The 21,454-nt window shown below is 38.5% G+C and overlaps 1 protein-coding gene across 1 annotated transcript; it reads right to left on the bottom strand.

Moving 5' to 3' along the window:
• Nucleotides 1-15,942: 15,942 nt before the first annotated feature.
• LOC147855102 (IQ domain-containing protein IQM1-like) lies at nucleotides 15,943-20,871 on the bottom strand. The gene is made up of 9 exons (XM_087330325.1): nucleotides 20,549-20,871; nucleotides 18,991-19,105; nucleotides 18,837-18,902; nucleotides 18,618-18,706; nucleotides 18,164-18,251; nucleotides 17,887-18,024; nucleotides 16,941-17,033; nucleotides 16,662-16,763; nucleotides 15,943-16,513 (listed from the first exon to the last, which is right to left on the bottom strand). Exons 1-9 carry the CDS (start codon nucleotides 20,818-20,820, stop codon nucleotides 16,316-16,318), a joined length of 1,161 nt encoding a protein of 386 aa, XP_087186451.1. The 5' UTR covers nucleotides 20,821-20,871; the 3' UTR covers nucleotides 15,943-16,315.
• Nucleotides 20,872-21,454: the final 583 nt, after the last annotated feature.

The following is a 21,454-nucleotide window of genomic DNA, read 5'->3' as shown; positions in this document are numbered from 1 at the left end:
CGGTTCGGTGCGATGCGAACCGCCGTTCTAGCACATTCGAAATCTCCCTCCTTCTTTGAGCTCCAATCAATGCTATTGGTCGAAGAAAACCACGTGCGTACAAGGAGCAATGAGTCGGAAGGCCACATGCTCTACACACACTCTAACAGAGGAAGAGGACGCGGACAAGCGAGAGGCCGATTCAGCCAAGGACAAGGCGGACGAGGTCCGACCTACAACAACAACTCCAAATTTCGGCTGCAAAATGGAGGCCCAACGAGGAACCTTCGCAAGAAGGGGGAGCTTCCACTCCGGCCCGAGCCGTCAAAACACAACCAAATGCGGATATTGCGGAAAACTCGGCCACCACGAAGAAGAGTGCCGAAAGAAGATGCGTGAATCGGCTTCCACAAGCCGACAACTCACGACTACGAAGAGTATAGCGGAATGTACGGGAATAACTCCGACTACGAAGATGGTGGCGGAATGTATGCACGCAACTCCGACCGTGGCGGAATGTTCATGATGAAACATAGAGAAAACTCTATGTCGACCTCTACCTCAACTAGTGCCTCCGGTCCGGAAGACGTATGGTTCGTCGATTCCGGTGCCTCGAACCATATGACATCGCATCAAGAATGGTTCCGAGAACTTCGAGAGTCGGACCAACCTGGCTATGTCGAAACCGGAGACGACACTACGCACCCGATTCGGCACATCGGCAATGTTCCGTTCGGAAAAGAAGGTAAACAAAATTATATTAAAAATGTTTAAATACAACATGGGAACCTGAAGGTGGTTGCCAGTTATTACTTTGTATGCCGAGTACAATTGTCCATGGAGCTAAGCAAATGCCAATTGAGAAGAAAGGACAGTTACAGAGTGACTTGGTATCGGAACAAAAACGGTCATGGCTCCAAGCCTTAGAAGAAAAAAGAAAGCATATTGAGGCCGCCAAGAAATATGCCGCACAACAAGACACACCATGGTGGGATGTATTTTATAGTGATCAGAAAGGAATTATAGACAATTGTGTATTTGGTGATAATTGGAATTTGGAAACGCCATTCACATGGTCGCTGCAACATGATCGTGTAAATAGAACTCTAGAGCAACCAGCAAATGTGATTAATGACAGCTTGGTCCATCCACAACAAAGAGGCATTTATGTGGGACCAAGGATGACCAAAGCAGCCGAAGCTAGATGGCAAGGCAATTTGCAAGTGCTCACCATGGGGATGTTGATTGCAACGCCGGCTGATGAGAACTCACATGGCCACCAATTTTGGGTTGGTAAAATTCTAGAAGTGCTAATACATGAAATAGAAAACACGATCAAGTCTATAAATGTTCATTGGTACAACACTAGAAGTGCAAATGCTTTTACAGGCAAGTATACATTGGAGATGATTGAATGCCCAACAAGAAGGGGAGGTAGGAAGACGAAGCGACCCTTGATATCTCTGATGTGGATATCATCGTGTACGACTTCACACTTACAAAAGCCAGACAATTAAGGAAGTCAACAATAGATATAATAAAAGAAAAATTACCAGGTCTACAAGGTGGCTCAAGTCAAAGGCAAACGAGATTTGCTACATATAATCTAGAGTCAAACCATTTGGTTTATGACGAAGATAATGCACTGATTGGTACATTCGAGGATGACGAGGAGGAATCGTCATTGTATATTAGTTATAGTAGTGATTCTCCGTAAAATTTATGCGCGATCCTTCCACTTGTGAACACAAACGTGTTACAACCCATTAGGCCAAGTGTGAACTTGCATGGGGGCCTTGGGTATCGCTATAAATAAGAGGCTTAGCTACCCTCATTTCATCATCTTGTTGACTACGTCGAGACTCTGTCTTGTGGTGGGTCAACTCTTGTAGCGAGCGCATATTGGTAGTACTAAGACATTAGACTTAGTACAACAATCATTATGGTGGCCCTGTATGCAACAATTTGTCGAAGATTTTGTTCGGACTTCTGATATATGTTGTAGAGCGAAAATGCCAAGGCATCATCCATATGGTTTATTAGAACCATTACCAATTCCAAGCAAGTCGTGGCAATCCATTGCTCTAGATTTCATCACAGATCTTCCAGTCTCGAAGGGATTTAATGCGATTCTAACAGTAGTAGATCGATATACAAAGATGGCTCATTTCTTGCCATGTACTAAGATAATCTCCAACGAAGAAACCGCTAAAATTGTCATGCGTGAAGTATGTCGGCATCATGACCTTCCCGATAGTATCATCAGCGACCGTGGACCCCAGTTTGTCTCAAAATTCAAGAAGCACCTTTTTAAAATGGTCAAGATCACTTGTAACCTCTCCTCCGGCTACAGACAGCGAAGCAAAACGAACAAATCAAACGCTGGAGGAGTATCTTCGATGCTTTCTAAGCTATCATCAGGATGACTGGGCAGATATTCTCCACTTCGCCGAATTTGCCTATAATAACTCTATCCACACATCGACTAAAGTTACGCCATTTTATGCTTATACGGGCTATCACCCCCGATGGTGTGTATTTGAAACACTAGAGTTACCTACAAATCCTTGTGCAGAGGATCGTTTGGAGCAATTACGCAAGATACAAGCAGATTTATCTACTCATCTCCAGCGAGCTCAACAACAAGGTTTATGCAAATCGTCATCGGCTTTCATCCAGTTTTAACGTCAGAGATCGGGTATGGCTACTACGACGACACATCAAGAAGTTGGATTATCGGCGATTAGGTCCTTTCCGTATTATCGAAAAGATTAATGATGTCGCTTTTCGTCTCGATCTACCTCCGCAACTTCGGATACATCCGGTGTTTCATAGTTCTCTCCTCGAACCCTATCAAGACAACACCATCCCAGGACGTATTACACAACCTCCACCCCCGATCGAACTTGAAGATGGACCTGAGTACGAGGTTGTTGCCATCCTTGATTCCAAGATTGTTCGCAACAAGCTCTACTATCTAGTCGATTGGCTAGGATATAGTCCCAACGAGCGTACTTGGGAACCGATAGCGAATGTGACCAATGCTCGTGCTCTTCTTGAAGACTTCCATCGTCAATATCCAGACAAATCGGGTCCTCAATCCAAAACGGCTCGTGACACTTGTCGTTTTAAAGGGGGGATAGTGTCATGATATGGCAAACCTTAGCTTATATAGGTCGAGCTCTTGACCATTATACCATCTATTGTAATACGTAGAATATTATTTTCATTTAAGTTTTATTATAGAAAATTGATGTATATTCCAGATTTCTCTAGAACATTCTAGAAACTTCAAGAGTATTCCTGAGAATACTATAAAAGGAGGCACAAGGCATTATTTCAAACCAAATCGGTTCAACGCCAGTCTTAAGCCTCCTACCTACTATTGTATACTCTCTTCACATAATATATATCTTTTATCATCATTCTCTCACCCTTTTTCTCTCTCTATCTCTCTCTCTCTCACCCTTTCCTTCTCTCGAGAGTTCTATACCTCTCTTAGTACTAATCCTCATCTTTTAGTACTAATTCCTTCTCTATCTTAGTACTGATCCTGACACTAACATAGTAGCGCTTCCAAATATATCATCCATGCAAACATATGCCGCCGCACCATTGTTATCTAGTTGTATGACTTGATCAAAAGACTATCTCCAAAGCTTCACATTTCCCCATTTCCTACAAGCACCCAATAGTGAAATCCCTATTGCTGAATACTCAAATAATGACATTGCCTTGATCACTGAAGCATTAAAATTCTTCAAGATGTAGAAAGAAACAAGAAGTGAAAAGGAAAGAGAAAGCTTGAAAATGACAAGCAAATAGATAGATAGATATCTCTTTAATGTTCATGGGAGATTGATTGCGATTTATCTGAGAGAAGACCAAACTATTACATTTCACATAATATATGTGAACGTGAGTAGTGACTCTCGATGTTCAGGAACTTTACTAATGAATGTTGTAGTCGAGAGTGCACATTGCAACTGTGAGAGAATCCTCCTAGAAGGTAAAATATGATCTATGAGATAAAAAAAATTCATGTAATACATGTGAAAGTGAGTAGCAACTCTTGATGTTTAAGAACTTTATTTTGTGGCTTCCATGTGCTTCATGGGAATATGTCTATGAATCAATGAAGTTTTGCCTCCCATCAATGTCATTGGCCTAGGATCCGAACCGGTATACACCGTTTTAGTGGCAAACGGGGCCAAGGTGGTTGTCGAGCACCTTGGAGCTACTAGTTAACTTAACGATTAGTACTTGACCTCTCTCTCTCTCTGTCTCTCTCTCTGTCTCTCTCTCTCTCACACACACACACACAACTCTCTTTTTACACTTAGTAATAGATGTAAATATGAAGACATAAGAAATAATACACTACTTTATTGTAAGGAGGTTTAACACCATACAAAAGGAAGAGGTTAGGGTTTGGCTTACTCAACTCTTAACTCTAACCTGTCTTAGCTCTAGTGGGAGATTAATGGGATAGAGAAGGAGCTCTAATGCACTAATGAGAAAGAGAAAACCTAACATTCGAGAAGAGCTACAAAAGACATCAAAATATGGCTTTTACAATTTTTTACAAGGTAAGTGAGTTCCTTTCACACTAGGTTGCCCATTGGCTTACATTGCTTCCTATTTGGTTTCTTCTATCCCCCTTTTCCTACACTTAGTTGAGCTCCATGTCCCTCGTTGGTGTAGCGATCTCCACAACTAATGTCTCAAGTGTTGGATACTAAACAAAAATACTAATGAATGTCACAATTGAGAGTGCATAATGTAACTATAAGATAAATGTGCAAATATTGGGTTTCAAAGGTGTGTGGAAAACGTAGCGAATGTGATCAAAAGAAGAGCATTGTATCAAAGTGTGATACCCAAATTCCCAAACTTGTTCCGAGCAAAGTGTGCATTGTCGAATACTCTCATTACTTGTGCCCCAACTCCCCATCTCACATCGTAGTGTTGCGTGCATATGAGCTAAGTCGCATGTAAACAATGGTTCGGATGGCAAACACCATGAAGGGCCCTAACATGTATTGATTGATATAATTTCTCCATTCAACAAATAATATGGTTTTGTAGTTAGGTGTAACACATACATTATAATGTGTAAAGTGGGAGCCTTTATATTTTTCCCATGTCAGGATGTATTGTTGTTGCAAAAAGGCTTCATTTTAAAGAAATTTAGAGATGAATCATGAAGCAAGCGTGTCTTTGGCCATTTTTCCATATCTTACATATTTGGCCTTTATGTGTCTTTTGGATCTCTTTGCATGCAATTCTAGGATACTTTTTTGAACCTTAAGCATGTATTCAACAACCATTTCCATGGCCATGATCTCAATGGGAAGTGATCCCCTATCAAGAAGTGGGATGGTATATGGCATTTATTTCTTGCCTGGAGAAACTTTGTACGAAAATGATTTTGGAAATTTTCAAACTCCTTCTAAGTAGATTTATGGATGCCACATGCTCATACTTCCGTTACATAGACAAAGCACTAGAATCACCAAAGTGTCAAAATCGTATTTCTTGAGAACCCAACTCTTAATTTCTCCATTATTGCATGTGTTTATTGTTTTTTTTCTCTCTTCACAAATATAATCTTTGTTTTAAAGATATTGACACTTAATTTAGTATGCATGCAAAATTCTTCCAATTCCCTCATAAGCTTTTTATCTCCTAAACTATTTGCAAAAAACACTACATCATTTGCATACAAAAAAGGCATGACGACTACATTTGTAATGGCAACTTCTTCAACACATTTGTCCTTTACAACATTGGCAACCATTCGTTCTAATTCATCAATGGATATACCAAATAGAGTTGGTATTAGTGGGTATTTTTTCTTAACACCAATCACTTCAATCACCAATAGACACACAACATATAATTTCTCATAAATTGGGGAAATTGCAAGTATATATTCACTTGACACACCAAGTTCTTTTATTCACCTCCAAAGATGCTCATGAGGCACCATATATCAAAAGCGACTTCCCTTCATTAATACTCAATGGGTGACAAGGTGAGTTATGGTGTTATGGTGTTTTTGAAAACCAACTTGTCCATAAGCTCTCTTACCAATTTTTTAGCTCGTGCACTTATCCTTGATTCCATAATACATCCAAATAGTTTTGCCATTAACGAGCCCACCACAATGGTTCGCTAGTTGTTTATATTATTTACATCTCCACCTTTATGTAAAGGTTTCATCCAATTTGTAGGAAAATCATAGGGCATGCCATGTTGCAATGCATGATAAAATATTTCAGTTTATCCACGCAGGTGCTTCCTTTCCCGTCTATTTGCGCATTTTAGCCTTTATACATTGAAAATCTTATCTTTCAAGAGACCAATTTCTTAAATCCTATGCATACATCTTCAATCATAAAGAAGGGAGACATATGTGAAAGAGAACCATAACAATCATCTTTCCGGCAATTGATTGCTCATATAAACTCTTACAATGCATAAACAAGTTAACAATAATTAAGTCTGACACATGCATGTGCTTTTTCTTGCATTTAGAGAAATTATTGGAGAGAGAGAGAGAAAGAAAGAAAGAAAGAAAGATATATTAACGTCTTCTAAGGCCAAAATTGGCCCATGAGACAAATGGTTTACAACAAAAAATGGGATATTTACCCATTCATCGAAAGTAAAAAAAAAATAGAGTTTTAAGCTAAATAGTTCTAGTAAAATAACAAACATGTTCTACAATAAAAATGATGTTATACTAGGCCTAATTTCATTTCCATCCAAATCTCTTGAAGAGAAGAGGGAGGTCAAAGGGTTTCAATGTGGATGTGGCCCGTGGCCCCAATGTGAAAGGTACCCCAACCATAGCTTCTAGTCAATGTAGCTCACGTTCCCTTATCTTCTTAATCCTTTCTATTCCGTGTCGACTTGTTTTGAAGCCCAACATCTGAGGGCGTTTGGTTGTTCTTTGCATTTCGGCTTCCTCAAGAGTGAGGTCGAGCGGTGTAAGTGTATCCACATTCATCGTCTCCCCTTGTTCCTAAAAAATTACACTAGTTACACGTTGATGAATAGTAAAAGGGTTATGGTTAACACTTTGTAATTTATTCTCCCTATGTTGTTTTAGCTCTAAGATATACCTACCCAGTCTCTTTACATCTAGGGTATTTAATAGTTTGAAGAGAGTGGGAGAGGGTCCTAATATGTCTTGGTATTCCAATCGTATCTTGGCATAAGTTGGGCACTTGCATGTGAAGTGATACTCATCCTCTATCTCTATGTGGCACAACCTACATAGCCTTTCCTCTCTAGGGACTCTATTAGCCCGACTATTCTCAATCTCAAGTTGGTGAGATGATATCCTAAGTTGTCCAATGGTCACCCTTATTGCATTTGATAAGAATGTATTTAGATATCTTGGTCGTATAATAAAACCTAATTGAGAGAAGTGCAAGAAGTGTTCCTTATAGTACAACATTTTAGATGAGAGTGGCTCTCGTGGGGTGATCCATTTATATCGAGTGTAAATTTGCCATATTTCTTGGCGTATCACTTTATTATGGTCTTCATGAGATATTAGAGTTTGATCAGTCCCATGGTTGTACTTAAGGGGGGGTAGGTTATTAATGTCTATGTCGTTTGCAAGTAACCAACTCACCACAATGTTATACCAAGAGCTAGTGTCTCTAGACACATGTAGGGATCGGGATGCCTCAAAGGCTCGACGAGATATCCTATCTTGTGGTTGGTTATGCATCCGATGAATAATAACTACCACTTGAAACAATGCTTCTACTAACATCAGGGGCAGATTGAACTCTGCTCTAATAATGTCATGTGGTACTGTCGATTTGCTTTGGAGTTGACGTGATAACATCGTCACCAAAGGTCTCTCTAATAGCATCCACATGAAAGATGGTAGACCTGGAGCCCATACTACTGATGCATACATGAGGGAAGGGGTCACTAATGAGTAGAAAAGCCATCCCTTAGTCCATGGCTCTTGAAAGTATGCATGGTGGCATTGTCTCTCTAAGAGTGAGAGGGATGCATACCCTCTCGTTAGCCTATCTTTGGTTGCTTGGGTCATCAAGAATTTACCTAAGCGAGCACTAAAAGATAGATAGATAGATAGATAGATAGATAGATAGATTATATTATCGTCTTCAGAGGTCAAATATGACCTATGAGACCAAAAATATTACATTTCACGTGATACGTTTGAAAGTGAGTAGTGACTCTCTATGTTCAAGAACTTTACCAATGAATGTTGCAATCGAGAGTGCACATTGTGGTTGTGAGAGGAATTCATGCAAAGATTGGGCTCGATCGAAGAGATGTGGAAAGCATGGTCGAATATGATCAAAGGCAGAGCATTGTATCAAAGTGTGATACTCAGACTCGCGAACTTGTTTAGGGCAAAGTGTGCATAGCCGACCACTCTCATCACTTGTACCCCAACGCCCTGTTTCACATCGCAATGCATGTGAGCTAAGTCGCATGGAAGCAATGGTTCGAATGGAAGATAACGGTATGGGCTCTAACATGTACGGATGTGTACAATTTCCCCATTCCTCAAAGAATATGGTTTTGTAGTTAGGTGCAACATGTGTAGTATAATGTGTGAAGCGTGAGCCTCCACATTTGTACCATGTCATGATACATTGGCGTTGCAAAAATGCCTCATTTACAGAGTAATCTAATGATGCATCATGAAGCAAGTGTCTTGCATCCCATCTACCAAACCATTTTTCTATATCTTGCATCCAACTAGAACACAAAATTTTGCTTTTATGTGTCTTTTGGATCTTTTTGCTTGCTTCCCACACAATTCTAGGAAGTCAATGTGAGGAACTTTTTTGAACCTTAAGCATGTATTCAACAACCCTTTCCATGGCCATGATCTTAATGGGAAGCAATCCCGTCTCAAGGAGGAGGGTGTAGGGCGTTTGTTTCTTAACTTGTAGAAACTTGGTAAGAAAATGCTTTTGGACATTTTCAAACGCTTTCCACGTAGATTTAGGGATGCTAGCGCCCCATACTTCCACCCCATAGAGAAGAACCGGTGTCACCAAAGTGTCGAAAAGATATTTCTTGAGGACCCAACACGTAATATCTCCAAGATTGCATGTGTTCTCAAATGCATAGTATGCTCGCTTGCCCGCCTCTAAACGGCGTGTAGCACATTCATTCCATCTAGGATTTGAAGGAACTTCAAGGCCAAGATATTTGAAGCTTTCCACACATTCAAGTGGCTCATTGTTGTACATAATGCATGGTTTATCTCTTTTTTGGCTCTTCACAAGCATAATCTTTGTTTTAGAGCTATTGACACTTAATTTAGTATGCATGCAAAAAATTTCCAATGCCTTCATAAGCTTTTGTGTATCTCCTAAAGTATTTGCAAAAAGCACTACATCATCTACATATAACAAAAGCATAATCACAACATTCCCAATGGCAACTTCTTCAACACATTCTTCCTTTGCAAACTTGGTAACCATTTCTTCCAATTCATCAATGCATAGACCAAATAGTGTTGGTGAGAGTGGGCATCCTGGCTTAACACCAATAGTGCTTTTGAAAAAATCTGAAAGTTTATCTCTCATGCGCACACAACATATAACCTTCTCATAAATTCAGGAAATTGCAAGCATATATTCACTTGGCACCTCAAGTTCTTCCATTCGCCTCCAAAGATGCTCACGAGGTACCATATCAAAAGCTTTCTTGAAGTCTACAAAGCAACAATATAAACCTTTACCTCTAAGGCGACTTTCCTCCATTAATACTCGAAGGGTGATAAGGTGATCAATGGTGCTATGGTGTTTCTGAAAGCCAGCTTGTCCATAAGCTCTCTTACCACTTTTTTCAGCCCATACACTTATCTTTGATTCCATTATACATCCAAATAGTTTTGCCATTAATGAGCCAACCATGATGGTTCGATAGTTGTTTACATTATTTATATCTCCACCTTTATGTAAAGGTTTGATCCAATTTGTAGTCCAATCGTACGGCATACCATGTTGCAATGCATCATTAAACATATCGCTTATCCATATATGTGCTTCCTTTCCTGTCCATTTGAGCATTTCAGCCTTTATACATTCAAGATCGCTTGCCTTTCAAGAGGCCAATTTCTTAAGTCCTATGCATATATATCTTCAATTGTAAAGAAGGGAGGCATATGTGAAAGAGAACCATAACACATCATCTTTCCGGCAAGAGATAACTCATATAAATTCTTACAATGCATAGACAAGTCGTGAAGAGTTAAGTCACCATAACTCTCAACACGTTTTCCCTTTAGATTTCCCGAAAATTTAGCACATGCATGTGCTTTCTCTTGCGTTTGGATAAATTGTTGAGTAACTTCCCATAATCTTCTCTTTCTTTGAATAAGCCTTTTATACTCATGCAAATGCTTTTGGTAATTCTCTTTATCCTTAACTACATCCAAAACCATAAGGCACTTTCGAGCTTCACGACATTCTTTATCAAACCATTTTTTCCTAAGTTTCTTGGTGCATTTCCAAGATATGCGGTTGGTCGAAAAACATTTGTTTGTACATGAGAGAATGACTTTCTTGAAAGCTTCCCATTTGCATTCTAGTGTGGCACCATGTTGTATCTTTGTCATTTGTAACATATCCTCAACCATCTTGGAGTACATGGGTGCTCGCTTAAGGTTCATGCTCAAGTGCGGTTGTTTATTATCTTCAATAGCTTTCTCACAATCAAACCTATGCATACATTTGAGATCAATACATAAAGGCTTATGATCGGATTCCGGTGTCCATTCACCAAGTGAGAATTTATGTATACGATCCAAAATACCTTCGGAAAGTAGCACATAGTCAATCACACTATTTCCGTTATGTTTTCTACATGTAAAACCATTAGTGTTGGGCCATAAGGAAATACCATTTGCAATAAGCAATCCGGTACTATTGCACATTTGTAGGAGTAACTTCCCAAATTGGTCCGGATCTTTTTCATCACTAGAAGAGCGATTATACATTTGCATATCCTCTTGCATCCTTGAGATATGTGGCATGAAAGATTCTTGTGAATCAAGTTGGAAACTTCTTGTACGAGCATTCATGTCACCAAAGACAATAACTTCCCCTTTGGATTTGAAATAAGCAATATCATCTTCTAGATTGGCAAACGGTTGATCTTTATCCAAACAAGCATAAAAGTTAAAATCTTGATGAGGAATGTAACATCCAACTACAAAAGTGGGCAAATCATTAGGTGTTTCTATTTTGAGCCATATGTAGCATTTATTTTCATCGTTTTTTATGATTGACACATTTCTCTATTTCCTTCTTAATCAAACATGCCACCCCTCCTTGTCCTCTTCTTTGTCTTGGATTTTTCTTCCATATCAAAGAGTGTACATTATAGTTTCCTAAACCTTGAATCCTTTGAGTATCATGCTCCCATGTTTCAACAAGAAGTGTGATATCCGAGTCATCGGTGAACTCCTCTATGCCAAATCCCGCATTCCATGGGTATCCATTGCAATTCCAAAAGCATAGTCGTAAAAGGCGTGGGTTAGTCTCATAGATCACGTGTCCCTATTTGCCTACATTTCCATCTTTAGGCACATCCTTAACCTTGTTTTTCAATCTTTCTTCATATGTTTTACGACGAGCATTTTGTTGTGAGATAGTACGATCTTCACTCACAAAGCATTGTGTACCTTTGAGGTATACCCAACTATTTTCGAGTATGATCCGCCGCTTTGTATCATCTGTCATTGTGCATACAATAGGCCTTTCTCCGGAGCGAGTAACACCATGTTTCCCAACTCGGTGTGCCCCATATACATTCACATCTGACATCCCATAATGCATGCTAAAAAATTCACCAATGGCCTTTCCAAGGGATGCGGATGTTTCAATACTCTCTTCTTTAATCCCACGGACAACAATGTTCTTTGATCGTCGTTCACGTTCTTTCAATTCTCGGACATCTATGCTTTCTATATTCTTCTCTTGATGCATCACATGCATATTAGATGAGTTTGATAGCACATCCCCACCACATACATCGGCCCATGACTTCGTTGTACATACATTTTTCATCTCACTTACATCCCGCCTCATCGTGTCCAATTTTTCTTCTTTTAATGCTTCCTTTAACTCAATCTTGTTAAGGCGCTCATTTGTTTCAAAAGAAGATCTTTTACATTCTTGAATCTCTTCTTGAAGTTTTGCAACCACTTGTTTAAGACTTTCATTCTCAATGACAACACTTTGGAGCTTAGTATTCTCTTTCATTAACATCCTAATCTCTTCACCTTGCTTGTTTATGGTTTCTTAAAGAGAAATCAAGAGACTCATAAGCATTTTGTCCATTGCATTAGAATCGAGATTTGTTGGTGATCTCGGCTCATTATCAATCATACCCCCAAACTTTGCGGCGGTTTTATGAGTATTTGCCATTGTAGGGACAAACCCTACGGGAAAAGAGAGATAGAGAGGGAAGGAGAGAGAATGTACCTTTCACTCGATTTAGGGTTGAAGTATCTTTTCATTAGGCACTAAAGCATCCTTTCATTGTGGGATGAGAACAATAGACTCATTCTGTTTTTTGTGGGTACAGGACTCGGGTGATGAATGGCAAGATGGTTGATGTGGAAAATGACGCTGATTTATTTTTGAAAGGATGAGTGAGGATGTTGTCGAGGGTCAAAGCAGAACATGAGGGGATGAGGACATCTGATATGTTTTGTTTGTTGTCTATACATGAATTTGGTGGAAAATAGCGAGATGGTTTATGTGGAAATTTTTTGAAGTAGATTTATTTATTTTTAGCTTCTAGAACAATGAGTGAAGATGGTGGCGGAGGCAAAAGCAAATTTTCATGAGGGTCTGAGGAGATTGGAGAGGTACATGACTTTGTTCTTAATCGACAAGATGGTGGATGTGGAAAATGAAGCCGATTTGGATTTTTTATTTGCTAAGGATAAGTGAGGATGGAGTCGGGGGTTGAAGCATGCCATCATGAGGGGATGGGGAGAGTAGACTCATTCTGTTTGTGTAGGTACAAGACTTTGGTGATAATTGGCGTGATGTTTGATGTGGAAAACAAACATCCTCCCATTTGTAATCTTCCCACCAAGTCTACAAAGAACAACTCTTTGAACTATGAAGATTAACCTATTATGTTGTTTGGAAGCAATGAAATTGGTATGCATGTGGCATGTGGTTACTTAGCTGAGGAACAAGTATTGTTTGAGGAGCTACATGCAGAGTAGTGTTTCATGGACTACTCTTGCTAGTTTATTGCTTGAAGAAGCATGAACCTTTCTTTTTCTGTTATCGATTAGGAACACTGTCTACGGTCAATCCTTCGACCTAGACCTCAAGGTGACTGCGTTGCAAAGACTGGTACTGTCATACCGTAATACGTAATGGGATACTTCCCCGTATCCTAGTAGCGTATAAGGGAGACGGCTACAACCGAACTCCTTAGCCAGTGCACTAGTAACCGCACTTACGCCTACGCCCTTACGATTACAATACGCCACAGAGAATCAAAGAACACAGTAGATCAACCACAAATATGCACAAAAATCAGAGAAGATAATACTCTATTAGAATAACGCTCTATGCACCAAAATTACACGCTACCTCTTACAGAGGATTTATGCCCTTTATATACACAGGATCTTTTAGCCGTTCACGCTTCCTGCATGAACCGTTACATACGTTTCTTACGCTTTTACTATATTATAATACTTCTTCGCTTCTGTCCGTCGGTTACTATTCCGGCGGACAACAATTTCCTCTAACACTCATTGCAGTAGAGAACTAGTATTTTCATATGGTAAGTTCATCAATTGTGGACTTCATGTTTACGAACCAACTTTGGTAAGATGCAAGAAATTTGGAGGATTCATATGAATTCTGGTGTAGAAGTTGTAATGAACCTTGGCAGTAGTTGTTGCAATGGTTGCAATGGAAGCTCACGCAGAGAAAAGAGTAGTTGGAAATGGACGGTGTAACACACTTTTTTATGAAAGTTGGAAATGGAACTCTCATGATCATGTTAGCCGGGTTGTTGAAGCATGAGATGTGTTCCCGAGGCTTCTAACTACATATGTGGTTTCATGGAATGCAATGATGTCAGGGCATACATGACATGGATGTTGGTTGATATGAGTTTGATGTGGGGGGGGAAATGAACCATGACTATAATAGGTAGGGCATCATTGAATGCATTGATCACATGCTATGCAAATAGTGGTAATAGTTTTGTGCCTTTAAGTTTTTGGCAAAAATGTTGGGTGAGAAGGTGGAAATAATCTTAGATTGTATTATTTGTGGTTTTCATAGGTCGTCATGGCTAGAGCCATTGTAATGTTGTTAGCCTAATCATGTTGTCATGTATGCAGAATTTTACTAATGACAGCATATTTTGTTTGGAAAAGAAAACATGTATGTGACTCCTTCCTAATATAGGGGGTTAATACTCTATAGTAAAAACCCTCTATGTGAAAATAATGCATGCGTTTAATGTCCACAACCTTCTTGGTGGACATTTGAGTATGATAATTATATTATCGTGCCCATCTAAAAAGTCATCATCTTTCTCGGGGAATCGCCTTGCATGTGAAAAGTAAGAGATATTCATCCTCCAGTAAGCTTTCATTGCGTATCTTTCATATCTTCATATTTGGATGATGATGCCATGTTGTTACCTCAAAACCCAACTTATGTGATTGGGTTCGAAGAAGTGTCAAAGGCTATTTGAGAACCAAAGCTCATGGGCATAATGACATGTGATTGGATACGTTCTTGCATTTTTACCATGTATTGGGCCAATGTTGGGGGTTAGTATTTACTATGTATATTCCAATTTTGACATTTTAGCATCTTGCCACTTCATCCATAGTGCCTGTAGTAATCTATCCTCGATGATAACATACTTCATAACATCACCCGAGAGCTTTATTAGATATTTTGCACATATCTCTTAAATTATTTCATAAGTTCAAGCACCCAACAAAATGAGAGGATTTTGCTCTTACTAGTTTTTGTACTTTCCATCCCATGGTCGAAGCTTGTGTTGGTGATGATCTACGATCAAGCATATTCTTGAGTTTTGCAAATTTCCCCACTACTATCTTGATCGTGTTGATCCCAATGTGGTTGATCTAGCGATTGATCATCACATTGGTAAGCCAATACATCATCAACTAGCTAATTAGACACAAGCCCCTCCTCAGGTAGATCCCTTGCTTTTGTTCCTCAACTTGGGGGGCATTAGCAACTGTTTCCAAATATTGTCCCAAGGGCAATATACTTGTACAGCCTTTGCATGGCTAGTACCTCTATGAGCCAAGTGTTTGTTTCTAATAGCATTAAAAAGATAAGATGTTTAAGGGTTTTAGAATAATCTTTTGAATTTTCTCTATTTCATTCCATGCGCCAAGTGACATAGTGTCACCTCACACTTCCATTCTATAAAGGAACACTTGAACCACCATAACATTTAATAGTATCAATCTCCGTTCCCATCCTTGAGTGATACTTTGGTTGCATTGATTCTCTAACATTCAAATTATTCCAACCCTCTCGAGTATAACTTTGAGAGTGAGAATAGATCTTTATCTTCCATGAGGAAAACTGATTTTGACCTATGGTACCAATAAACATATCATCTTGCATGCGACTCTTTTTAAGAGGGGTTGGAAAGAGAGAAACTACAATAGGGTTGTGAGAAATTTACTAAATTTGGGTTCAATGAACTTGATACAAATGGCTTAAGACTATCATCAATGACATACTTGGTCAACATTGCATTGCTTTTTCAATTAAATCCATCTTTAAATTGAGATTAACAAACATTGGAACAATGAACTTGATAAAAATAGGTTAGGATCAATTTCAATTACATCGTCGACATTGCATTGCTTTTTCAATTAAATCCATCTTTAAGTGGATATCAAACATGTGCAATAACTTATAATTTTGTTGTCCACAGAATCGCTAGATTAAATCCTACAAATATTTACAAGGGTATTGTATCCAAAATATAAAAGCGAAGTCTGACTTTAGGGTGAACTATGAGTGGCTATTCTTAAAGGATAAGTTTGTGAATGATGGTATAGATGAAAAGATCTTATAAGGATAAGTTTGTGAATGATGGTATACAAGGAAAAAGGCAAAAGCGCTAAGTTACTCCAATACAACAAAAATACACCTATTGTGGGGAACCTTGTATGACAAAACAAATACATACAATGGAGTCATACTATATTTTACTTTGTCTCCAACTTAATCGTCATCATCTTTGTCGAACCTTCGATAGAATCACCTTCGGGCTGCTAAATTAATCCGGAGCGTTGTGATTTGATCAAATGGACTCTATACCTAGAACTTTCTTCTTCATCTTTACTGTTATCTCCAAAAGGAGCCTCTTTGGTATTGTGGGAATCCAAGGTGTTATGAAGATCTCCAACCTCATCATCAGGGCCTCTAACACTCGAGGATTTTTTCAATAAATCATCAGATACTGTTTGCACCTGATACCCCCCACTCAGACAAAAAAGAAACACAAAAAGTATTGAGCAACATTTTATCAATTGAAATGTAGACATATTTAGTTCCTTTTCATTTCTTCATAGTACATGCATATAGAATCGATGGATTGATCTCTTTGTATTATTATACCAGAACTTTGCTGAGGTCAGTTCCAAGCTCTTCTAGAACCTTGATGAGACTACTAAAATTCTCTTCCGTTGGAAGATAGTGTCCGCTATGTGCTTCCATCAACTATGCACACATAAAAAAAATTAGGTTTAGTTCTTTCATTGACAGACTTTATATAGTATACACACAAAATAAACGAAACTAGGGATTCATTTGTTTTCATGCTAACGAAATCAATATAACTATATCGCATGTTTTCACGTGAATGAAATAAATAAAAGCATATCCGGCGACATATACCTCCAATATTCCTTCCCTCACAATCAGTCTTCCAGCAGCTTTGGTAGCTCCCCCCGCCAGGAAACTCGAGTGCTGAAATCTCCCTTTTACCTTCTGTGATGTGAACACAGACACATTTAGCTGAATAGAACCACCATGCCAAAAGATGAGACAGTAGAGTAACTCAGTTGGCAAGCTTGTTCAGTGAAAACCAGAAATTCATGTGTGAAAGCCCTACATTTCGCATGGTTTTAATTCCAAGAACAAGAGTCTAAGAACTTCTATTGTATATGGGCACACATTCTTCTCTATTGATATAAAACCTAGGCCCTAGTATCACTTTCTTTCCATGGCCACACATATTAATTGTATCTCTAATGAACCCTAAATCCTAAAACCTAACAATACATTGTTTCAGTTTCCGAAATCCATAGCAACACCATACTCTGTGTCTCTAGCGAAAACTTGAAACCCTAAACCTTAGATCCTTAAATATTCAAGTAAGTATCTCTTGAGCAAATTAAAGTTCTCTCTCGCTCCCCCCTTAGATCCTTAAACGATACTCCTGCTATATACAAGAAGTATCTCCTAAGCAAATTTAGGTTCTCTCTCATATATATATATATACATCTATATATATATCTATATCTATATCTATATCTATATATATATACCTTGCTTTCTTCTATATTTTCCCTTTCACTTTCCACACTTAACCTTAATCCTGTGGACTTCTGGTACCTTCTTTCCATTCCCTAAAATCATGTGCACACACTTGTGGCTCTACTATAATCCCTACACCATAAAGTGTAAAAACCCTGAAAAGTTACAGAGACAAAACAGACACCTCTTCTCATGCATTTTTCTCACATCACTCTTCAATCCCAGCACACAGGAAGAAAGACATTCATTCCGACAATACTTTTGATATGTTAAATGACATTAAAATAAGATAGTAAAACCAAACCTTTGCGACGTAGAGTTTCCCCAATGTGCTCATAACAAAGATCCATTTGTCTTCGTCTTGAGTGTCAACCGGTTTTTTCTTTTCCTTGTAACACAGCTTCCCGTTATCAACTATGACTTCATACTGTTCCCTTTCATTCTATCATCAAGTATCATCATCATCATCTATCATAAAAGTTGAGACTATGAAATAATAAATAAAAACCTTTTTGCATAAACTCAACTGAATTTTACAGGGCGACTATGTTTTTGACACTGGAGATGTTGAAAATACTTACAGGCCCTAGATACTCAATTTGTTGTTTAAACAATTTGGTTCTTTTGCATTCAGGTATATTCACATCCTTGCCCTCCCCAATATCCAACCTTCAAACCAGCACATATCAGTATAAATAGTTGCAAGCACCTTTCAATCATAAGCATAAGATGGATCACAGAGTTGAAACAATATGGCAGACCACATTAATAACTACAGGATGATACTTCATAACCTTAATTACTTCACAACAATCTGATAGTATTTCTATATTCCGGTATCCATTTGATGTATAGCTGGAGGCAGCTTTATAAAACATTAACTAAACAAAAAGGATCTCAAAGGAATAAACAAAGAGTTATTAACATGACAGGAACAAGACAATGTACAAGAATAAACAAGAGTAATATACTCTTCACTTGATAAAAAACTATTTCAGAGAAACAAGTAATTCCGGAAACAATGGCATTATTTACCAATAAAAAAATGGCTGTTTTGTTGCACTTTCCCTCCACACATCATAGTAGAACTTGAGGTTATGTCCATAACGATGCCTTGGATCAATCTATACAAGACAACCCACAAGAATGTAACTTTGATATCATTTCAATTTTCTTTTGTTAATATTAGACTGCAAATAAATTATATACAAATTGAAAAGAAGACATCACAAGGGCTTTTTCTAAGAAACATACAGCTTCAAGCCAGTGTTGAATAGCTAATTTCTGTGCCTTCTCATCCTTGGATAAACCCTTCCCAACCTACACTTACATTGATTTTACAAATTCAATACTGATGCAAGAAAAGAATTGTGCCCAAGAGCATAATAACAAGATCATCACTCTATACTCTGGCAGCTTTTTTTTTCAGCCGCGACCATCGTCTTGCTGCTGTATCCTCATTTTCATAAGCGTAGAATGTCTGCGAATTCTGCCGAAGAAAAGCCCCTTCAATCACCTCCCACCTAAAATTAGAAAGCTAATGAATCTTTTTCCAGTAAATAGATGCCACTCGAATCATTTTGAGCAGTAATCAAAATTTGAGATAATGGATGTAAGTAATGAATCAAGACATTATTACATTTCGAAAATGATAAATGTCAATCTACTCTCAAAACTAGACAATTTCCATCAAATCATTAGCACCCAACGTAAGATTATGCATCTCGAGTACTGGGCCTGTCGAAGGCCGTCCCATTATTTATATTTTTCCAATAACCAAATGTTTTAACTCAAGTAAAACTAACCTTAATTTGGTGGCGGAAAACACCTACCAGAAGTGCATAACGAAATCTGCTAATCTTAATCTCACATTTGTATCAAGAGTCTCATATAAACTCCATACTGTATGAAAATGTTTCACTTGGTCTCAAATGTCAGATTGAACCCCTGAGTACAGTAATAAAATATATCTACAACAATAGCATCAGACACCCTGTCCCTTCACCACTACTTACCATGCACATAGTAATTTATATTATACTCAGTGCGGTTTATCTATACTTCAAGCTTGTAAACCCATGTCAAGAATCATTATCAACAGTAAAATGAGCTCATGCATCAAGATAGTTATTTATGGATATTTACAAAAGCTAGAATTTTGACTTTTGACAGTATGTACCAAGATTACTATTATGGATATTTATGAGAGCTAAAGCTTTAATTTTTGTGGTATGCATCAAGAATGTTCTGATGGATATTTACGAAAGCTAGAGTGTTTATTCTTTGCAGTAAGGATAATCTGAAGTCACCCATATTTGGAATCATGAGAGGTCTCATATGCGGATTTCGGCCCCTAGTAAACATCAATAAATCCAAAGGAGAGAGGTCAAATATGGCGTGTACGAGACCAAAAGTCAAAACATTTTCACTTAGTATGTGTGGAACCAAGTATTGCTTCTCATTGTTCAGGAATTTTACTAATGAACTTCGTAATTGAGATTGACAGAGAGAGAGAGAATTCCCCTTGCAACACAATGGAAGAGCAGTGAGAGACAGCGAGAGACAGCGAGAGTCGTTCTTCAAGCATCAAACATAACACACTAGATGTTCACTTACTGGGTCAACATTCATGACATGGCATGAAGCATTCATTTGTCAACATCCAATAAAATGATAAAATTGGTGCAAAAGACCAGAAGCAAATGGCATGAAATACTCTCTGATCTCACAAATTTCACTTTTTAAAAGGGCTTCACAAGAAAACAGACATACACATACAAATATACATACAAATATACATATCATACATATACACATACATATACATACAAATATACATATACAATACATATACATATACATATACATACAAATATGCATATACATATACATATACATACAAATATGCATATACATATACATATACATATACATATACATATACATATACATAGAGAGACACTAACCAACTTTTCTTCGTGACAGCATGGTCGGCAAGTTGCCTTCGGGCTCGGTAACCTCGAAATACCTTCTGCACTCTGATCGCGGCTCGAACCTCGGAAGGTACTTCCGATCGGGCTGATTCCGGGCATCCATTCGTGGACGGTGTCAGGTTCGGGAGGAACCCATCATCTGGATTCAGCAGATCAGTGGAATTAGAGGACGGTGGCAAGTTCGGGAGGAACCCATCATCTGGATTCAGCAGATTAGTGGAATTATCAACTATATTGGCCGCCATAGCCGAGAGAGAGAGAGAGAGAGAGAGAGAGAGAGTAATGTTGTAAAATTGTAGAAGTAGAAGCTCTGAAGCACTGTGATTAGAGTCAAACACCTCCTCTTTTTCCTTTCTTATCTATCTATCTATCTATCTATCTATCTATCTGGCTATATCTGAAAAGGATGTCTACATAAAGCAAAGCAAGTGCTTGAGGTGAGTAGGTCTTTTTTTGGAGGATATATTTTGTGGGAGAAGGAGATTGATGATTGATGATTGATGATTGATGATTGATGGACATGCATGCCAAGCAATGGATGGATGTTTATGTTGTGTCGGCCGAAAAGGATCTGAGATCATTGATCTGTTATCCCATACATTGATCTTGCGTATCTGGGCCTACACTAAGAAGAAGAAGTATAAAAAAACGATGGTATGACCGAATCCGTGTGGGAGTAGAAGGCTTCCAACCCACGTGCACGTGGTGTTCATTAAAAAAAATGATAATAAGGACGAGAACCGGATTGGATTGGATTTCTAGGAACTCCCCTCTTCAATTGTCCCTGAATTTCTAGGGCTTATCCCACACCTTGTGCGAAGAAAGTGCGTTCATTTTCCCATGCTTTGGGTGGGGCGAGGCCTCCTGGTCGGCCTATGT

The sequence above is a fragment of the Azolla caroliniana genome, unplaced genomic scaffold, assembly GCF_043228905.1.
Source record: "Azolla caroliniana isolate FFs.n. ecotype wild unplaced genomic scaffold, voAzoCaro1.0.p SCAF_14, whole genome shotgun sequence".
NCBI classification, from domain to species: Eukaryota; Viridiplantae; Streptophyta; class Polypodiopsida; order Salviniales; family Salviniaceae; genus Azolla; species Azolla caroliniana.
The sequence above is the reverse complement of the archived record's forward strand: the minus strand, read 5'-3'. Positions and strand labels throughout refer to the sequence as shown.